The sequence below is a fragment of the Heterocephalus glaber genome, unplaced genomic scaffold (genome assembly GCF_053883595.1).
Source record: "Heterocephalus glaber isolate CG9 unplaced genomic scaffold, H.glaber_assembly_v1.0 deba00001613, whole genome shotgun sequence".
Taxonomy (NCBI): Eukaryota; Metazoa; Chordata; class Mammalia; order Rodentia; family Bathyergidae; genus Heterocephalus; species Heterocephalus glaber.
In genome coordinates, this window is record NW_028258384.1 from 38,353,845 (window position 1) to 38,373,169 (window position 19,325).

The 19,325-nt window shown below is 38.2% G+C and overlaps 1 protein-coding gene across 2 annotated transcripts in view; it reads right to left on the bottom strand.

Moving 5' to 3' along the window:
* Window positions 1-10,257: 10,257 nt before the first annotated feature.
* The window catches only part of Capn6 (calpain 6), a 33,787-nt gene continuing 24,719 nt past the window's right edge, over window positions 10,258-19,325 (bottom strand). For both annotated transcript variants that reach the window (XM_021241628.2, XM_004861429.3), the window contains 11 exons: window positions 19,193-19,324; window positions 17,877-18,085; window positions 17,198-17,390; window positions 16,428-16,621; window positions 16,092-16,169; window positions 15,805-15,991; window positions 14,082-14,204; window positions 13,703-13,905; window positions 12,898-13,019; window positions 12,392-12,528; window positions 10,258-11,866 (listed from right to left, as the gene is read on the bottom strand). In XM_021241628.2, the coding sequence (XP_021097287.1) occupies window positions 11,684-11,866; window positions 12,392-12,528; window positions 12,898-13,019; window positions 13,703-13,905; window positions 14,082-14,204; window positions 15,805-15,991; window positions 16,092-16,169; window positions 16,428-16,621; window positions 17,198-17,390; window positions 17,877-18,085; window positions 19,193-19,324 (1,761 nt within the window). In that variant the 3' untranslated portion in view covers window positions 10,258-11,683. The remainder of the gene's footprint in view (window positions 11,867-12,391; window positions 12,529-12,897; window positions 13,020-13,702; window positions 13,906-14,081; window positions 14,205-15,804; window positions 15,992-16,091; window positions 16,170-16,427; window positions 16,622-17,197; window positions 17,391-17,876; window positions 18,086-19,192; window position 19,325) is intronic.

The window sequence follows — 19,325 nt, forward strand, 5'->3', positions numbered from 1 at the left end:
ATTCCTTTCATACTTAAATTGATGTAGCTGACTTAATTCAGACATTTCAATTCATTTAAACAAGATACAGTTACTTCTCTAGCATTCCAATAGGAATTACCAAACTATTTCCATGAAATCTTAATCCCTGGTATTATGGTCCATTACCACCTTCAGCAATGACTTTTGTTTTGATTTTCATTGTACTGTGTTTGGTAAACTGGTTTTCATCTGAATCAAAAGTACATATATAACAATATGCTCTCAGGATATTTCTACCCTCTACAACCCTCCACAAGCCATTGTTCTGCCGATGGGAAAGGTGAGACTCAGTACATAGTTACAGGCTTAGTGACCCATAGGATGCCATGTACCCAACTGAATTCACCTTACTTCCTCAGGCTTTCAGGTTTTCCACCAGCTTTTCCTCTGCTGTCTTGGTGTTACACTTGAGGAAGCACACCTCCACATATGCACCATAGTGAATAATTTCCAGTTATCTTGTCCCTTATCATTGTACCTTGCTAGAGCTGAGGTGGCACCTGCAGCTCCTCAACCTCTTAAGTGTCTGAGAATTAATGAATGAACTCTACCTGAGGGGCATTTATTTTGTTAGCCAACATTTGGATGGTGGCCTGGTAGCTTTTCTTTAATTTCCTATTGACTGGAGTATACACTGTTGCCCACAGGGATAAATTTGCCCCATTTTTTCCCTGGCAATAGACAGGGCAGCCATTTTGTACTCACTAGGGAGACTCTTAATTCCTCAACAGTTTCTATCAACACACTCTTACCAAAACAATTGTGTTTATTCCATTCAAGGTTATTGCAAAATGCTTTGGAAGCCAACCTGCATGTTTCTAGTAGTTTTCAACTAGTCCAGCATATTATATCAGTTTCATAAGTTTCTACAGCTCCTAATGTCTCCCTCATACAGAAGGTCTCTGGGCAGTGGGATTTTGCAACAAAAGTAAAATTATAAGAGTAAAGTCATCATTCCTACAACAGTTGTCGCAAAAATGTTTGATGCTGGTTCTCACTGTATCTTTTGCTCTCGCCTCTGAGCTATGGATTGTCCTTAGGGCAAATATGGAATTTAGAGTTTAGATTTTAGATTTGCAACATTTCATTTCTAAGCATTGGCTTCATCAATTTAAAAAGATAATAAAAATACATCAAGGTTTATAAAGAATTTAAAAAATTAACCTATCAATGTGCCTATTCTGCCACAGAGCAGTGATACAATACTACTATATATTATTAGCATTTTTAAAAAATCATTGTGGATTGGAATGCCTTCAGTAGTAGTCACTACTCTGAGTGAATTTTGGCCGCAGATTGAAAAACAGAAGAATTTCTTGTGTAATACTTTACTCATTGTTAGAGATCTTATGGTCCTGTGTAGGACAAATCCAAGTAGGTGTTTGGTGAACTGTGAGCTATGCAGACAGGGTAAGTATGCACCCCAATTAAAACCTTGTAATTTTCATGATTTTTAAATTATGCCTCAATAAAGCTGAAACTTTAAGAAAGAAACTTTATGGTAGTGCATATGTATAATCTGACCACTTCCCACCACCAGTTCACCACCAGTGAACTGCAACCAAACTGATCCAAGCTATCATCCCCTCTTCTTGAATTGTTGTAATAGCCTCTTAACAGATTTCCTTGCTTCTACACTCACACACTGAGCTACAGCCTCAATGCTGCATTCAACATAGATCAAAACCCTATGATCCCATATTCCTTTCAAATTAAAGACAGAATCCTTGTAATGAAGATGCACAAGGTCCACCACTGTGTATACTACTCCCTTACCTCATCTCTTCTGGCCTCCTTACTCATTCTGCTCTGGACACATTGGTTCCACGTCATTCCACAAACATTTCAGGAATGCATTTGACTCAGAGCCTCTGTGGTGCCCTCTTCTGATGGGACACTCTTTTCTTAGAAATTCACATCCTCATCTCTTACTCACTTCAAGATGTTGCTCACGTTTTTCTATTTCAATGAGGTCTATCCTGATCATCCCCTTTAAACTGGATTTCTCCCACCAGAACTCCTGAACTGCTTTCTTTGGTCCTTTGCCTCATAACACCTATCAACTTCTTCCAGATTCAATCATTTATTTATTTACTATGCCTATTGTCTGACTTTTCTCAGATGAATGTAAGTAAGCTCCACTAATGCAGGCTCCCCAGGGCACATAGTGGTAACTCAATAAATCTTAGTTGACTGGGTGAATTTTTTTGTTTTGTTTCGGTTTGGGTTTTTATGTTTTGTTTTGTTGTTTGTTTGGTGGTGGTGGTGGTGGTGGGGTTTTTGGGGGTGTTTGTCTGTTTTGGTTTTTTGAGAGAGGGTATTACTATGTAGTTCAGGCTGGCCTTGAACTTACTATGTACCCCAGGCTTGCCTCAAACTCATGGAGATCCTCCTGCCTCAACCTCCCATGTGCTGGGATTATAGACGCGGGCTACCATGCCCAGCTCACTCAGTAAACGTTGAGTATTCTTTCTTGAAATTCTGTCATCTCTCAGTTCTGTGACTGTTCTTGTCTGATCATTGTCCTGCCATTGTTCTTGTCACTTTTCCAGCTAGTTTTCTCCTGCTCTTATTCATTCCTTGCATGTGAGTGTTCCCTGGGATGCTTCCGTAGTCTATTTTATTCACACCCTTGTCTCTAGCTTCTACCTATATCATGACTCTCAAATTAATAACTCCAGCATATGTCTTCTATAAGCCCCAGAAACTACTGAAAATTATCTACTCAATATCTCTAGTAATATGTCTCAAAGACACTTGACTTTCAAGTTGTCCAAAACTAAATACATTATCTCATGATCGTTTTTATATCAGCTCCTCTCCTCACATTCTCTTATCACCACCTAAGTCAGAAATTGAGGCATCATCCTTCAATTTCCCCTCATTTTATTTACCCCATTTCATCACTTACCAAGTTCTCTTGCTGCATGACTGTCCCATTGGGTGGCTTATGACACTGGTGGTACAAATGGGTCTAATCATTTTTATCATTCTTTTTACTAGTAAAATTAATAAAAAACTTATAAGTGGACCAAATCTAGTTAATTGCTTGAATTTGAATAATTACTGCCCCAATATAAATGTTAATTTACACTATTTATACCAATTAAAATTATTATAATCAATTTTATTTCATTAAATTAAAAGAAATCTATATTTATTAATAGTTTATCAGTAATTAATTTTCTAAATTTTAACAAGAAATCTTACAAGTACCCCATTGCTGGTGTATATGATATATATTTACAACTGCTGTACCACAAATTAGCTGTATTACAATTTTTTATACAATTTTAAAATTTTCCTTAAGGAGCCATAATATGATTACATACAGTCTGCTAAGTCAATTCCTTTCTTTGCATTATTGTAATCAAAGACCTCCTGAGAAGCAGTATAAGCTGCCTGATGGGAAAGTCGTATATGTACCACCAATGATTCAAGTTACAGGAAGGGTTAAATCAAATCAGAGCCACCTGGCAGCAAGAAACGAGGGTCCAGTAGTGAATGTGATAATTGCCTCTTAAACTATCTCTGTCTCTTTGTCCACACTACTACTGGAGAATAATACAGGAATCCAGGAAATAATGACAGTCTGAAGGAAGTGGTCCCTCAGCTTCCACTTTTTGCACCCTTTTAATTCACAATGCTGCTATAGTGTTGTTGCTGAAAAGCAAATTTTTATGGACTCTCCAACATCATCAGGGTGGGCCTTTGGCTTTCCAGTGCATTCCCTCATGTAGAGCATCCCCTCAAGCTCAAGAGTTTCCTGAATACTTCTTGAACAGGAAGATAGTCCCTGCTTATAGGTTTGTAGAGAGATATGGGAACCACAAATGAAAGTTATATCAAGAAATCAAAATTGGGGCTAGGGGTGTAGACCAGTGACAGAGTGCTTGTCTGCCATACATGAGGCCCTGGGTTCAATCTCCAGTACAGATAGATAGATGATAGATAGATGATAGATGATAAATAAATTTATTTTAAAAATCAAAATTGATGATCTTTTAACTAGAAGAGAATGAAAAATAGGTAGTGAAGAATACCAACTGCAGCTTGTGAGTGCAAACTTTCCCTACAATAATTCTGTATTAAAAGCATAAAATCCCAATGTTAAAGTTATTTTTGAGACTGAGAACTCACAGAAAGATGAGGAGGAGGAGGAATTTTTGCATTGTCTATCACAGAAAAATCACACAGTGTTCCTCATCTTGTGGGATTTGGATTTGTTTTGCCAGTTCCTGCAGATCAGCCCCCATCTTGGAAGGTAAAGCTAACTAACTCTCTTATTTTGATGCTCAGAAAGGCATGGTTCTCAACTACCAACTAAAGAGGTTTGATTTATTTAGTGTTCTTGGACACGATCTGCCAGTGGTGCAGAGCTAGACTCAGAGATATTTCATTTTACAGTAAGATGAGTTATTATCAATTGTCATTGGGAATTATATTCCAAGTGGTTTAGCAGGAGAGAAGCATTTCTGTACTGAAATAAAAAATATGAGTTTTGTTGGTCTAGCTTTAAGTCCAGCAATGGAATAAAAGGCGATGCTCTCTCTGCATAGAGCTCATTTACAGAGATGAACTGTGCCAGGGTACAAGTCAGCTTAGATAAGCATTCTGATGCAGATTATGGACTTTTCTTGTGACCTTTCACATGAGAAACGATAATCTGGGAACAACTCAACAGCCAAAGAGTTCAAAAAAAGAATATGAGATCCTTCTGCAAGGCCTGGGTATCAGAACAAGGAAGGCATTTGAAGAGATATTTTCCTATTCTCAGTGGCCTTAGAACTTTGGACAGGTGGGAATGTCGAGCACTCTAGAATTAAGTAAACCTTCATACAAATTCTGCCTCTTTACCTAATACCTGTGAGTTCCGTCCAATTCCTTAACCTTCCCAATCTCTCACTTCTTCATTAGTCAAACTAGAATAATAATAATACCAATGTAAAATGTTTTCATAAGTTTGAATGAGAGACCATGTTGTGGGGAAATACAAGGCATAGGGTTTGGCAAACACTATGCTCTTGATAAATATTTCCCTTTCCCTACCCACTCTCAGACTGTACATAGAGTGAGCCTACAAAACAAAGAATAATCAGAGCTGCCCCTTTTTTGTTCTTATAACAAAGTCTTTGTTTCTGTTTCTTAAGGATCACCTAAAAACAACAAAGAAGGAAATGGAACATTAGTTAAGAGGTGGAGCTAAAAAGGGGCTAATGTACCATCATCATTTTATAAATAATGTTTGTTTTGCTTTTATCATAAAAATAATAGAAATCTCATATTCATTTTAATGTTGTTTTAAATTCAATATTATTTAATATTGCTAAGATGACAATATTCTCCAAACTCATATACAGAATCATGCAATTCCTAACAAGGGCCTAGATGGCTTGTTGCGGAAACTGACAAACTGATTCTAAAATTCACAAGGAAATGCAACAGACCCAGAATAACCAAATCAATCTTGAAAGAAAAGAACAAAGTTGGGGTCTCACACTTCCCAATTTCAAAACTTACCACAAAGCTACAGTAATGAAAACAGCATGGCATTAGCATAAGGATAGACCTACAGATCGGTCTAATGAATAGAATTGAGAGTCCAGAAATAATCCCAGATTTGATGTGCATTGGCTTTCAACAAGCCTTCCAAGTCCACTCTGTGAGGAAAGAATGATCTTTTCAACAAATGGTGCTGGCACAATTGGATAACCTTATGCAAATAGATGAATCTGAACTTTTGCTTGCACCATACACAACAATAACTCAAAATGGATCAAACCCCTCAACATAAGAGGTAAAATTTCAAAAGACTTAGAAGAACACATAAGCATAAATCTTTGTGATTGTGGATCAAGAAATGATTTCTTAGATATGACACCAAAACCACAAGTAACAAAGAAAAAATAGATAAATTTGACATCACAAAATTAAAAACATTTGTGCTTCACAGAACACCATCAAGAAATACAAAAGGTAACCAACAGAATTGGAGAAAATGCTTTGAAAATCACATATCTGTTAGATGGCTTATATACAGAGTATATTATATAACACCAACAACCCCAAAAGACAAATAACCCAAATAAAAGTTGGCAAGGATCTAAAAAAGAACTTTTTTCAAAGAAGATGTATAAATGACCAACAGGTACTTAAAAAAGATGACCGACATTAAGCAATGTCTCCCCATTTTCCAACCTTCCCAGCTTTGTAACCACCAGTCTACTCTGTTTCTAGATATTTGACATTTTTTAGTTTCACATATAAGTGAGACTATACAGTATTCATCTTACTTCACTTAGCATAATGAATAAGTGTAATTATCAAATGTATAAAATAATGACTATAGTTATGTATACTGTATATGAGAGATTTCACGTGTTCACACTAAAAAAAGATAACTATAAAAGTAGTTGTATATAATTTGCTTGATTTTAGTAATCATTTCACCATGTATATGTACATCAAAGCATTGTGTTGTACAACATACATAAAATATATGCAAATTTTATTTTAAAAACAGAAACTAATGTGATATCATTTCACACTCACTAGGATGGAAGAATCGAAAAGACATATGCTAAAAAGTATGGACAAGTTTTTAGACAAGTTTGAACCCTCATACACTGCAGATGGGAATCCAAAAATTGTTTAACTACTTTGGAAAACACTCTTCTCGTTAGTCAAATAGTTAAACGTGGAGTTACTACATGACCCAGAAATTCCACTCCTAGTTATATACCCATGGGAATTGAAAATACATGTTTACACAAAAACTAGTACACAATATTTACAGCAACATTATTTTAAATTGAAAATTGGAGACAACCCAAATTTCCATCAACTGGTGAGTGAATGAATAAAATGTGGTATATCCAAACAATGGAGTATTATCCAAATGAAGTACAGATTCATGCTACTATATGGAGAACCTTGAAAACACTTCTAAGTGAAAGAATCCCGACACAAAAGACCATATATTATATGGTTGCATTTATAGGAAATGTCCAGAATAGGCAAATCCATAAAGAACAAAGTAGATTAGGATTTTTCCTGGGGTAGGGAAAGGAAAATTGGGAAGAAGTGGAAGGTAACTGCTAAAAGATACAGGATTTTTTTTTTTGGAAGTGATCCAATTGTTCTAAAATTGATTGTGGTGTTCATTGCACAACTGTATAACGTATTAGACTCCATTGAATTTTGCACTATAAATTGATATATTATATAATTATATAAATTATATTTCAATAAAGCTATTATGATAAAAAGTGATACCCATTACAGAAACAGAAGAAAATTCATAAAAGCAAAAATAAGAAAAAGGGACTATTCATACTTAAAAAAAATTCTGTTTCCCAACTGTCTTCAGGATAAATTAATTTTTAAAAAATCCTTATCAAGATATATCATGATTTGTTCCATTTACTTCTCAAGAATTATTTTGTCTCTCCTGCATTTGCATCACATGTTCCAACCATTATAGTTTTTCTGCAAACATTCCATACTTTACTGTAAGTCCACACACTTGCATACCTTATTCTCATGGCCTGTAACTAACTGTTGGTCTTTCCCTTATTCATTTGGCTAAATGTATTTATCCACCAGGATTCACATTAAGTAAAACTTTCTCTAGAATCTTTAGGACTAAATCTTTAGGACTAGGTGTACTTTCTTAGGATCCAATACAGCCCTATGCTTATTTCTATCAAATAATTCACCAGATGTAAAATTTAAAAATTACAAATTATGCCAAATAAAAAATTTTTTAATTGTACGGAGCCTCAAAGATCTCTGGGACAGCATCAAAAGGTCTAACCTTCATGTCGTTAAAGTCCCAAATGGATAAAAAAGGAATTGGTGCAGAAACTAACTTTTGAATACATGATTGCACAAAATTCTCTAATTTTATCAAAAATATTAATTTACAAATTGAAAAACACAGTGAACCTCAAACTTGATAAATTTAAAGAAAGTCACTCCCAGGCAGATAATAAAACTGCTGAACATCAGAAACAAAAACAAAAGAATCTTGAGATGGGTATGGTGATGCATGCCTACAACCCTGGCTATTTGGGAGGTTGAGGCTGGAGGATTGCAAGTTAGAGGCCAGCCTCGTAACATAGTGAGACGTTGTCTCAAAAGTAAAAAATGAATGGATGAATGAATGAATGAATAAATAAGATAAACATCTTGAAAGCACCTAGAGAAAAATGGCACATAATATATATGGTGCCAATAATTTGAAATACTGTAGATTTCTCATCAGAAACCATGGAGGCCAAAAGATAATGTAACAATGTCTTTAAATTGCTGAAAGAAAATAACTACTTAGCCAGAATTCTATAACCAATGAAAATATTCTTTAGGAATGAAGACATTCTTAGATGATGAAAAACTAGGAAATTCATCAACAGCTCTAAAAGAAACACTAAAGCAAAATTCTCAGGCTGAGCATAAATGACACCAGAGAGAATTTTGGAACTTTGGGAATGAAGATAGAGAAATAGAAATAATGAATATCTGACTAAAAAAATGATTATCTTCCTCCTCTTAAAATATATGTGACTATTAGAAACAAATATCCTAAGCACTGTCTAGTGGAGTTCTTAATATATTTAGATATACCTATGTAAACTTCAAAAGATCAGTAGGAGAGTATGAAGTGTTTATGAGGCTTCGTTTTTTAAATATTTATTTACAGTAAAACTCAGTTTAATATAAAAAATGCATGTAGTCGTGTAACCAACACAACAATCAAGAACTGAGCAGTTCTAAACAATGAACACAATCATCAGTATACTCCTCAGACCCTTTTATTTTCTTTCTTCCCTCTCTTTCCTCCAAATAAACCAATATATAGTACTCTGTCACTATAGAATGGTTTGCATTTTGTGGATTTTATATTAAGTACTATGTATTCCTTTTTGTCTGGCTTCTTTCACTCAGCATAATTATTTTGAGATTCATTTACATTGTATCAAATACATATGTGGTATGTATAAATGCATTGGATTCCTTTTCAGAAAGCCAATTCTATTCATACATTATATACATACATGAAGCATAAGTTAGAGGTAAAGATTCTGAGATAAAACATGTGGTGTTTGAAACCCTTCTGGAATGGACTCTAGGTCAAAGCTGTGGTGGCCAGACCTTTCTCACTTTGCACAGTTGTTGTACAGAACTGTGGATACACAGCTGATAATACAGATGTAGATGAGACCTCACTGCTTTCTGGGGCGCAGCATTTTTTTCATGGAAAAGGCCCAGATTCAAGAGTCAAAAGACATTATCCTGAATCTGTCACTCACTGGCTGAGCAACTGAGCAAGTTATTTTAACTCTCTCTTCCTTAACTTAATTATCTTTGAAAACTAGGAATAATGACAGCAATTTTGGACATTCAAATGAGACCATGTGTATAAAGCACTGAACATGGAGTCAGACATGCAGCAGATAATCAAAGAGTGTTAGTTCCTTTCCTATCCTTTTGTAATTTGTAGAAAGATTCTCACCCTTTAAAAAAAAAAGTAGCAGTGTCTTTGCGTTTAATTGTGATATCATAGTGCCATCTGGTGACAATATAAAATGATTACAATATTTGTATGGGCTACTTCATTTCTAACAAAAACACACAATATGTAAATTCCTACTACACATTAGGCTAGTGGTGCGGGGCGGCGGGGGAGAGCGCTGTGTTTGAGAAATGTTTTGCTGAGCTACTCCCTTGGAGCTCCCTCCTTTGCCTAGGCATTCTTTCATGTCAAGAAGCAAGGCTCAAGGGGGAATGAGAGTTGGTTCCTCCATAGCCTACCCTAGGGTGGGCAGATGGCAGATAGGGTGTAAACAAGTTACTGAAGGAAATGTTGGGAGAGAGCAGTTGGTGTTTTCTCTTGTTGAGAAGTCTTCCCTTGAAAGGTCTGGCCACCATTAGCTTTGACCTAGAGTCCATTCCAGAGGGGTTTCAAAGTAAAATAACCTCATATATCACTCAACTGCTCCTGGATGTCTAATGAAAGATAAACCCTCTCAATTCTCCCAGCCATCCCACCACAGAGATGAAAAACTACACCATCAAAGTACAGCCAATTTCTCTGAATTTATCAGACTTTTACCTGCTCTCAAGTTTTACAAAGTTTCTCCCCCAATCCTGCACTTACCATAACTCCAAAATATGTCTCAACAGATGGTCATTTTGGTCATCTCTCTTGTGGCATCAATTGAAGTCTAGACTGGTCAATTTATTGAATATGAACTTTATTGTGATTTGCTTTATGTTAAGGCAGTTTGGTGAAGGCACTGTGGAAGTTACACAGATCAGAAAATGTGGTAGAAAATGAGTGAAGTGAAAAACAAAAAACTACAAAACATATTTTTAAAATGAGTGCGTGCCAGACTAGACTAAGTACTATGACTACATTTCTTTTTCATCATTGCAGAAGCATTGAAATATTGTTGATGTTAGGGTATGGGGATAGGAGTAGTGAGGGTTTCATGGAGGAGGTGGCATTTATGCTGAGCCTTAAAGGAAGGGTAGAATATTGATAGATGAAGATAGAGGGAAGAACATTCTATAATGACTGACTAGAGAAAATTTCCCATAAGGCGTGACGCTTCCCAACTGAGGGAAAAGCCTGAAGAGGCTGGGCTGGGACCTAAAGTCTCAAGCTCCCACATGGGGCCTTCAGTACCTGTATTCGAAGGCACAGCACAGGGGGCTTATTTGTAAACCTAGCAGCAGCAAGAGGTTTCACATTGCAGTCAGGGGCCCCAAACTGGCTGTACTCTTCATGGGTGGATCCTCTCATCTTTTCGGAGTGTGTGATACTTAACTTGTCCTCACTTTTGCCCACTGACAGCCTTAACGGTAGTTCATGCGCTCCCACATTCACATGTGTGAGTGTAGGTGTGTGTGGATGGTGGGGGACCAAGACTTTGTCTCCCACTGCAGTTTCTTGCACTTTTCCCTCTTATGACATACAGCTGGCTTCTGTTGAGCTCAATATCAGTCCCTTCTCACTGTCTAGCCTCATTGAACTCCAGCTCTTGATTAAGCACCTAGGAAGCTTGCTCAACATGAAGGTAAAACTTACTGTGGGGGGGGGTGACTTGGATGAGGGCAGGATTACACTTTCCAGAGGTGGTGGTGGTGGTGATGGTGATGGTTGGGGTAAGGGTGGGAACCTTGAAGTTGGCTTTGGCTGCTAGGTGAAATGCTGCTGGAAAGTCTGTAGTGTCAGTCAGGAGCTGGGATGCCAGGCTAGACCAGCTTGGCCTTGATCATCCCTCCTCCCTCAACATGTCCTATAGGAAAGATGTATTGGACAACTGAAAACAGCAAAGACATCTGTAAGGTGTCCAGGCTCTCATTATTGTCCTGCCTGAATCTCACTCCCGGAATGCCCAAAGATCTTTTCTTGGCAAACATGTGTATGATCTCCAGATTTGACTGTCATCTCTCCATGCCCATTTGCTGGAGGTACATAGGTTATGTAGCTATTGCTGCTATTTGGATCAGGAGGTATGAGAAGTTATTAGAGAAAAGCAAATTATTGTGAATTTCCTTCCTTCAATAATTATAAATCTTAGTTAAGACCTGGCACCTGACCTAAAAATAAAAGGATGGAAAACTCTATCTGTCAGGATTCTCTGTAATTGGACGTTTAGAGCTCAGTGAGATCATCACTGGAAATAACCTTGAAGCTGATGTGGCCTTGCTTGACTTTGGCAGTTGGACCACCCTTTTTACGCAGGTAGAGAGACTTCAGCTCATGGCAATCACTGGGGTTAGCATCCAGAGTAACCTGCCCCAAGAAGTGATCACAGAATTTTTGCCTGTTCCAGACCTGTAGAGACAAATCAAGGGAGTGAAGAAGAGCAGCCTTCTCTGAGACAGACCCTCTCCCAGAGACATCTACAATCTAATGAGAAGACTACAGTGGTCCATCCTGACCTAGCAATGTAAACATCTTCTGAAATGTTGTATTCTTCCCTCTCATGGAATTTTACACTACACGTATTAACAAATGTACCCGTAAGCTTATGGACTTCTACCTATCATAAATTAAATGCAAGGGATTTAGGCTGAAAATGAATAAGCAAGTCAGTGTCTGTGCTTGGTGAGAAGTGTTTCTGAGTACAAAACAAACAAAAACCAGAATAACCCTTGTTCTGCATCTTAAACATGTGTGAGGTACTTGAGATAATCTAGTATCTGGTACAGTGTATGAGCCCTCATAGGAGTTGATGTTCATGTTCTTTTTTTTTTTCTTTTCTTTTCTGTACCGGGGATCGAACTCCAAACCTTTCGCTCACGAGGCAGGCACCAGAACCACTGAGCTAAATCCCCAGCCCGATGTTCATGTTCTTACCTGGACTATAATAGGAATGTCAGTGGTCCTTCTGTAGAAAATGGCCTGGGTATCAAAAATGGCATGTACAGTATTCTTCTGGACAGGTGAACGAACTTCCTCCTTTCCACACTTGATGACCAAATATGGGTTTACAGCTGGAACAAAGTGACAATTTTTAAACACAGTGGTTAATGTTCCTTTTCTTGGTAGGCAAGAAACTATCTCCTGAAGTCAAACTTGAGACTTTTAACATAACACCAAACACCAGAATGACCTAGAACTTAACATTTTTGTTTATTCTTACCTTTCCTTCTCTATATTTCATGTAAGAATATAAAAATAAGTATTGCATAGACCTTGCCCAAAGAAGATTGCATCCCATTTTCTTCCATGGTTGACACCTATTTTGACTTCTCTAGACTAAAAATATCATTGGAAAAATTAATTTCTTATCATCTTTTCTATCCATACGTGCAATATATGAAACTGAAAGTTGCTTTCACAGAAAGCCCTGCATTTCTTACTTTCATTGGCATTTTTCTTTTCCAGGCCCTCAGCACTGTGGATCGTGATCTGGGTAACTACCTTTGGGTACCCTCGAGCCAGGTTCCAGCAGGACATCTTGGGCATATCCAAAGTCAGTTCCCTAGAACAGCAAAAACCATGTGTCACTTGATGAACATCCTTTGATGAGATGGCTTTGCCAAAGCAGACATCATTGCTGAAAAGTATGAGACTTTGGGTGACCTAGCCTATTCCTTCTCATAAACGGCTTATATTTTATAAGTGTGGTTTCATTTCACCTTTTCTTTAAGGACCAGCAGATAATGACAGTAGGCGGGGCTCAGGTAAAATGGTAGCTTTGGTGACCCAGCACTGAGAACATAATAAAAAAGCACTGAGGGGTACCAGCTGTTTAAAAAAAAGACAGAGTAGGGCCAGGGATTTAGCTCAGTGGTTTTGGCTGCCTGCTGTGCAAGCGCAAGGACCCGAGTTCGATCTCCGGTACCAACAAAAAAACAAACAAACAACAACAAAAAAAGACAAAGTCAGTCAGAGGATAGAAGACAAAATGTAAGTGAAGAGCTTAGACTATAGTCCTGTTCCCCTTAAATGACAGCTGAGAACTCTGAAACTCAGACCTTCACTAGGGATTTCCTATAACCCCACTTTGAGAAATACTGTGTATTCCAACCGCCATCATTTCAATTAATCAGGTCTGACTGGAACAGTTTGTCCCATTAAGAGTATTTATAGAGAGATGAGTCAAAGGTTTAGGAGGCTAAAGCAGAGAACAGGAGTTTGAAGGGCTTCCCAAGGATACTGAACCTGAGCTGAATAGGCACTTCTGAGAAGATTCTCAGGAGAAACTCGCTGGTGCGGCCATGTTGGAACATGGTAGGGACCAGAACATAGTTGCCCTTCTTCAAGTACTTGCTCAGAAACACAGTGCGGGTATCAATATATGTGGAAGTTCCAGCACGCTCCTGGATGTAGAGATGGTGGAGGCGGAATTTGCGATTCATCTCCACCTAGAAATGTAAGAGGATGGAATATTCCATTTTGCTCAAATCATAGTTTTTGTGCTGAAAGGTCCTCCTTCTGCCTTCCTTATTTCTGAGTTTTGCATGATTCCATTTACTCTAAATTTTGACTAATTTTGACTCTATTTGCCTTCATTCTCCTTGCTCCAAATACTCATTCTTACCTTGAAAAGCTCAAAGCCAATGATGTAATTGTCAGGTCTTCCCATTCTGCGATAAGTGCGCAGGTCCTTCTGTTGCAGTGACATGATAACCTTGTGCCCATCCTCAGGCACAGTGAAGATGTACTAAGGGAAAGGGGCCAACAAAGAACTGAGTTAGCACTCCTATTTCAGGTAATCCAGCTTAACTTTCAGGGAAGAAAATGCTACATTGTGAAGTAGAGCCTGGTTTTGTTTTCTGGGCTTTGCTATTGACCAGACAAGGTAGCCTTGGATAAATCATTCTCTTGCTAAGTCTACAACATTACACTTGCTTCTCCCATCACACAGCACATTCAGCATGTGGTGAGAGATAACTTCATTCTTGGGCCTTTGATGCCAAAGAGGGTATGTTTTATTTTAATAAGTTCCTGATAAGTTATTGGATTATTATTATTATCTTGTTTTAAATATATGTATACAAAAAACTTTAGAATTCATAAAGACAGAAAGCATCTTTATTTCATTCAACTTGATCCTGCAGCTTTGCCCTGGGATAGCCTCATAGTGCCAGGCCAGACATGTGGCTTGTGGATACATTTCCTCGTGGAATTGATGCATTGCCATCTCACTTTAGGGAAATTAAAGGCCTGTACCAGAGCTTTTTAAACATTATTTGGGGAATCATGGTGCTATTGGGAGAGAAAAGTAAAAGGAATTAGATTTTTCTATGTATCTCTGTGTCCCTCCATCCCTTTAATTAAAAAGAAACAGAAAACAAATGCAGAAGCAAAGCCTCCAAAGTCAATCTTATGCATATGGATACAGAAGCCATTCCCCAGTTGGGCACATGTGCCTGATACTTGAAACATTTCTATGGCTGCAGATGGGGGTTAAGTGGACAAGGGTAACAGAGCTTTCTTTTCTTTAGGGATAATTAAGTTGAAAGGGGTGCAAGAAAAGTATGAGTTAGGTAAATCAGCACACCAACCATAGTGTTCTCCAAAATGCCTAGCCAATGAAATCCATGCAAAGAGACCACCCATGGGCAGTGAGGCAGCAATATAGTCAGAATTCTTATCTCCATAGGGCTTGTTTGCTTATTAGCACATTTGTGGATAAAACTATCCAGGTTATTATAAATTCTGGCTTTGAATATTTGGATTTTTTAATTTCACGGTATGCCTAGGCTTGACCGCTGATGTGTCACCTGGAATAGGATTGGAATGGCAGGTGGATGGGATGGAGTCATTGACAGGGCACTGATTCAAATCCTGAGAAAAGTGACCTGATTCTAGATGAGAAAAAGGAGGCAGAGTGATGGGGTTCAGGCCAGTCATCTGCATGAGAAAGAGGATGAATATAGTAAATATGTATACAAGAAAACAATTGGGCAGTAAAGACAAATGAGAAAGCATTGAGATAGCATCTGGAAGCAGATCCTCTCTCTCTCCAGTGTGGGAACATCATAAGGAAGCAGAGATTGTCAAAGAGTTGTACCAAGCAATATGGATGGAGAGAAGGTAACACAGTTTTGACAATGTTGCTAAGGTATGTCTCTTCAAAGAGACAGTCTGCTGTGTTTTATAAGAATCTGAGCCAATCCCCAGGGATTCTAATTGATGAATATTATACATCTACAAATGGAAGACTTGATGCTAAAAATACTCCAGAGACCATCAAAGAGAGACCTAGGTTTCTATTGGCTGTATTACTTGGGGGAAAAGGAAAGTCATTTGATGCAAACCTGGGGATTCTGCAAGAAAGTATCACGGTTGTTATAGCAGCCTCCAGAGCGGTTCATTAGCGGATCATCATCCACAGTCCAGCATCCCAGAACCAAATGTAGCTCCTTATGGCCCAAAACAGGGTTGTTCACATTACGGCAGACATTCAGTTTGTGAAAGTTGCAGCAAAAGTCTTCCAGGCTCATCCTGAATGGAAGGAGTGCAGGAAAAAAATAAAGACATTATTTCATACTTACATATCCTGTTAAGAACTGTAACTCCCCTAATGCAGTAAACCTCTCCTCACCAAAACTCTCCATCATCACACATAACAAGCCCCAGGTTCTTGTGATCTGCTGAAGTTAGCTGCTGCCATTCTTCAGAACTAAAGGCAAATAAAGAATAAAAAGATAAGCCATTATGTTTACAATTGACTTCCTATGGTAAACAGGCTGTCAAAAGAATGGAATGCACGAGGATGAGGCCTACTTTATCTTACCTCTGACTTTGTTGCAGACCCCATGCCTGACAAGAGCTCACAGATGTCACTGAACATTGAATGCCCACTAGCAGTCTTGAGGGATGGGTTTGGGAGAACTACAGAACTTTGGAGATGTAGCAGTGAATGTGGAATGCCACTCACATTTCACTCCAGGGGCCACTCCATTCCTGTTTTCCCAAAGGGTTCCTCAGGCGAACCATGTACAGCTTCTCCGCACTGAAGACTTCTGTAAGTCTCTCTCTAAGACGAATCTTGCGAATATCAGTCATGGTGTAGGTATTACCCTTTAGTAGGCCCCAATCAGTTTCAACTTCTTGTTCTTCCTGACTGGGAGACTGAGAACAAAGAAAGACACATAAGGGTATAAGAATTAGGAGACCAAAATCCCGACTACCCTTCTTCCTTGATTGGTTTATCCCATCATGGTTAAAGCTAGTTTTCCCACAGAGATGGAAATTTGACCCTGAAAACCAACCCATCACAAAGACAAGTGCAGGAGAAGGAATAAAAAATACAATATAACAACTCACTAAAGCAACTCAGACTCAAACTACCGACTACACTACATTGATATGAACTGTAATAAAATTTGGTGGAGAAAATTCATTCCTTGAACAACCAACTACTATATAACTTCAACATCCAGGAGCTCTGAAAAGGGGAATAATTTACTAGAGGTTATTTACACCAGCTTGGTTGCTGCACTGGCTTCCAGAGAAATGACTGGTTCAACAGGATAAAAAATTAAAGCTCCTCAGTCCCCTCGCCAGGGTGCAATGCCTATGTTAACTTCCAGAATTCCATCAATGGCTTTTCATGTATCTCCATGTTAAGGGCAGAGTTCCTTACCAAATTTTGCAGTTTCTTCTGCCAGAAGCAAGCATAGAGTGGTTTTTTTGGTGAATACAAACCTCAATGGAGCAGCAGATCAGACCTCCTTTGGTGAATGTTTTGTACAGTTCTCTGAACAGCTTGTACTTCTCCTCAACAAGTTCAGTGTATCTTCCCTTCTGCATGTCAACAATTTCAGCCAATGTGCCCGTGAAGTCCACAATGATATCAGTGATGGTCAAACCATCTAGGGCCTCATAACAGCCTAGCAGCCTGGGGAGAAATATGTAATGTTATCTTTGTAAAATTATTTTTCCAGGTCAAAGACATCATGTTCCCCAAAATTAAAACAGTCCTTGCCCAGGCTTTACCAGCTATTCTTTCTCTAGATATGAAATGAGAGATATTTTAAGATTACAGTCAGAGATTTCTAAGCTTAAGCTATGTTGGTCAAGGATAGTCCATGCAGAAACTTATTTCCATAAGCAAATATTAGACAAGGAAAAAAGGAGGTGTTAATTACCAATGATCTGCAGATTAGAAACCCACGAGACCTACGAAAAACGAAAATGACTGACTTCTCTCTGGTATAGGATTTTGGAGGGCCAGGCCCAGGCTCAAAGCAATGCTTTACATCTGGCTGGGATCCAACCCAATTTTGCATCTGCACGTGGGTTGGGAGAGAATGAGCTCCCAAAGACAAATGTGGTTTTCCTTTCCTTATGTACCCTGACCACAGACTAGTCAATCCCCCCTTACTTTGCATAAGCTTTTTCCAGTAGAGCATTCCAAAACTCATTCATGGAAGTGGAGAAGGAGAAGACCAGATCTCCATTGATGGTGGGCAGCAAGTCATCAATCACCACTTCGATCCATTCTCCAAAATGCCAGAAACGAAAGCGAAATATTCCAGCATATTTATCTGGTTTTCGAGGATCCCATTCCTGTTCCTTATGATTGGGAATTGTCTGAACAGGTAAGAACATTCAATCCTGTGTTATTCAATAGACCATATTCAGATATTTAGATTACAATTAACTCCTAGTAAAACTATACAGCAAAAGGAAGGATACCAAATACATCTGGTTTGGATCTAGATTGGAAAGTCCTAAGTAGGGCATTTTTGTCTACACCTTCTGCTTCCCCAGTTCATTTTTGCTGAGAATGGTATTGCCATGCCTGCCCTGAATACACACAGGATGGCTGGGACAGCCAGTCAGGGGTTGAATATTTCCCACAGATAATCTATAAACTAGACGAGAAAAGGACTATACAAGTATATTCATAATTGCATATCTAAACACATAAAGAGGCATTTAAAAAGATAAAACCAATAAAAATACAAGGGCCAATGTAGTGTTTTAAAAACGTACATTCTAGGGCCGGGGATTTAGCTCAGTGGTTTCGCCGCCTGCCGCGCAAGCGCAAGGACCCAAGTTTGATCCCCGGTACCAAAAAAAAAAAAAAAAGTACATTCTAGAAATGTTGTGTTGACTGTATAGAATATAGACTTTATTCACACTATGAATAAATTACATTTAGGAAATTCTTTTTTATATATTAATTGCACATTAATATTCTAAAACTGTCCCAAATCACATTAGCACATTATTGGCTTAAATTCTACCTAAATGTCAAGGAATTTTTGTACTATTAATAATTTATTAGAACTTTTTCAAGGATCTATTTCCATTATTCTCACCTCTTCTGCTGTGCATGTATGTGTTAGTCACTTCGTGGCTCCTTACTGGTTTTACACCTCAATAGGTATACGGAATGAAATACTAAGTTAAAGCACTGCAAATGACAATGAAAGATCAACCAATATACATGACAAAGAAATTAGAGTAAAATGTTAATAGTAGAATCTGTGTAGGTACATGAATGTTGGTTGTAAAATTCACTTTACTGTGATCGTGAAATTTCTTATAATGAGATGGCGGAAAGTCACTAGTTAATAACTGTAACTTCAGAAAATAGAACAACCTAAGAAATTTCTGAGCTCATTTTTCTTGAAGTTATTAAAGAAGACAAGAAGCTGGAAGCTGAATGAGGTCCTGCATAAGGGACAATACCTTTGTCCAGTGAGATTCCTGGACAGCCAAACAGGAAAATGCAGGAACCATCAACTTGTGCCCCAGTCTTCCCTGGATCAGCTGGTGGTGGCTGATGTTGCCTACAATCAGATGGGGGTCATCGCAGATGTCC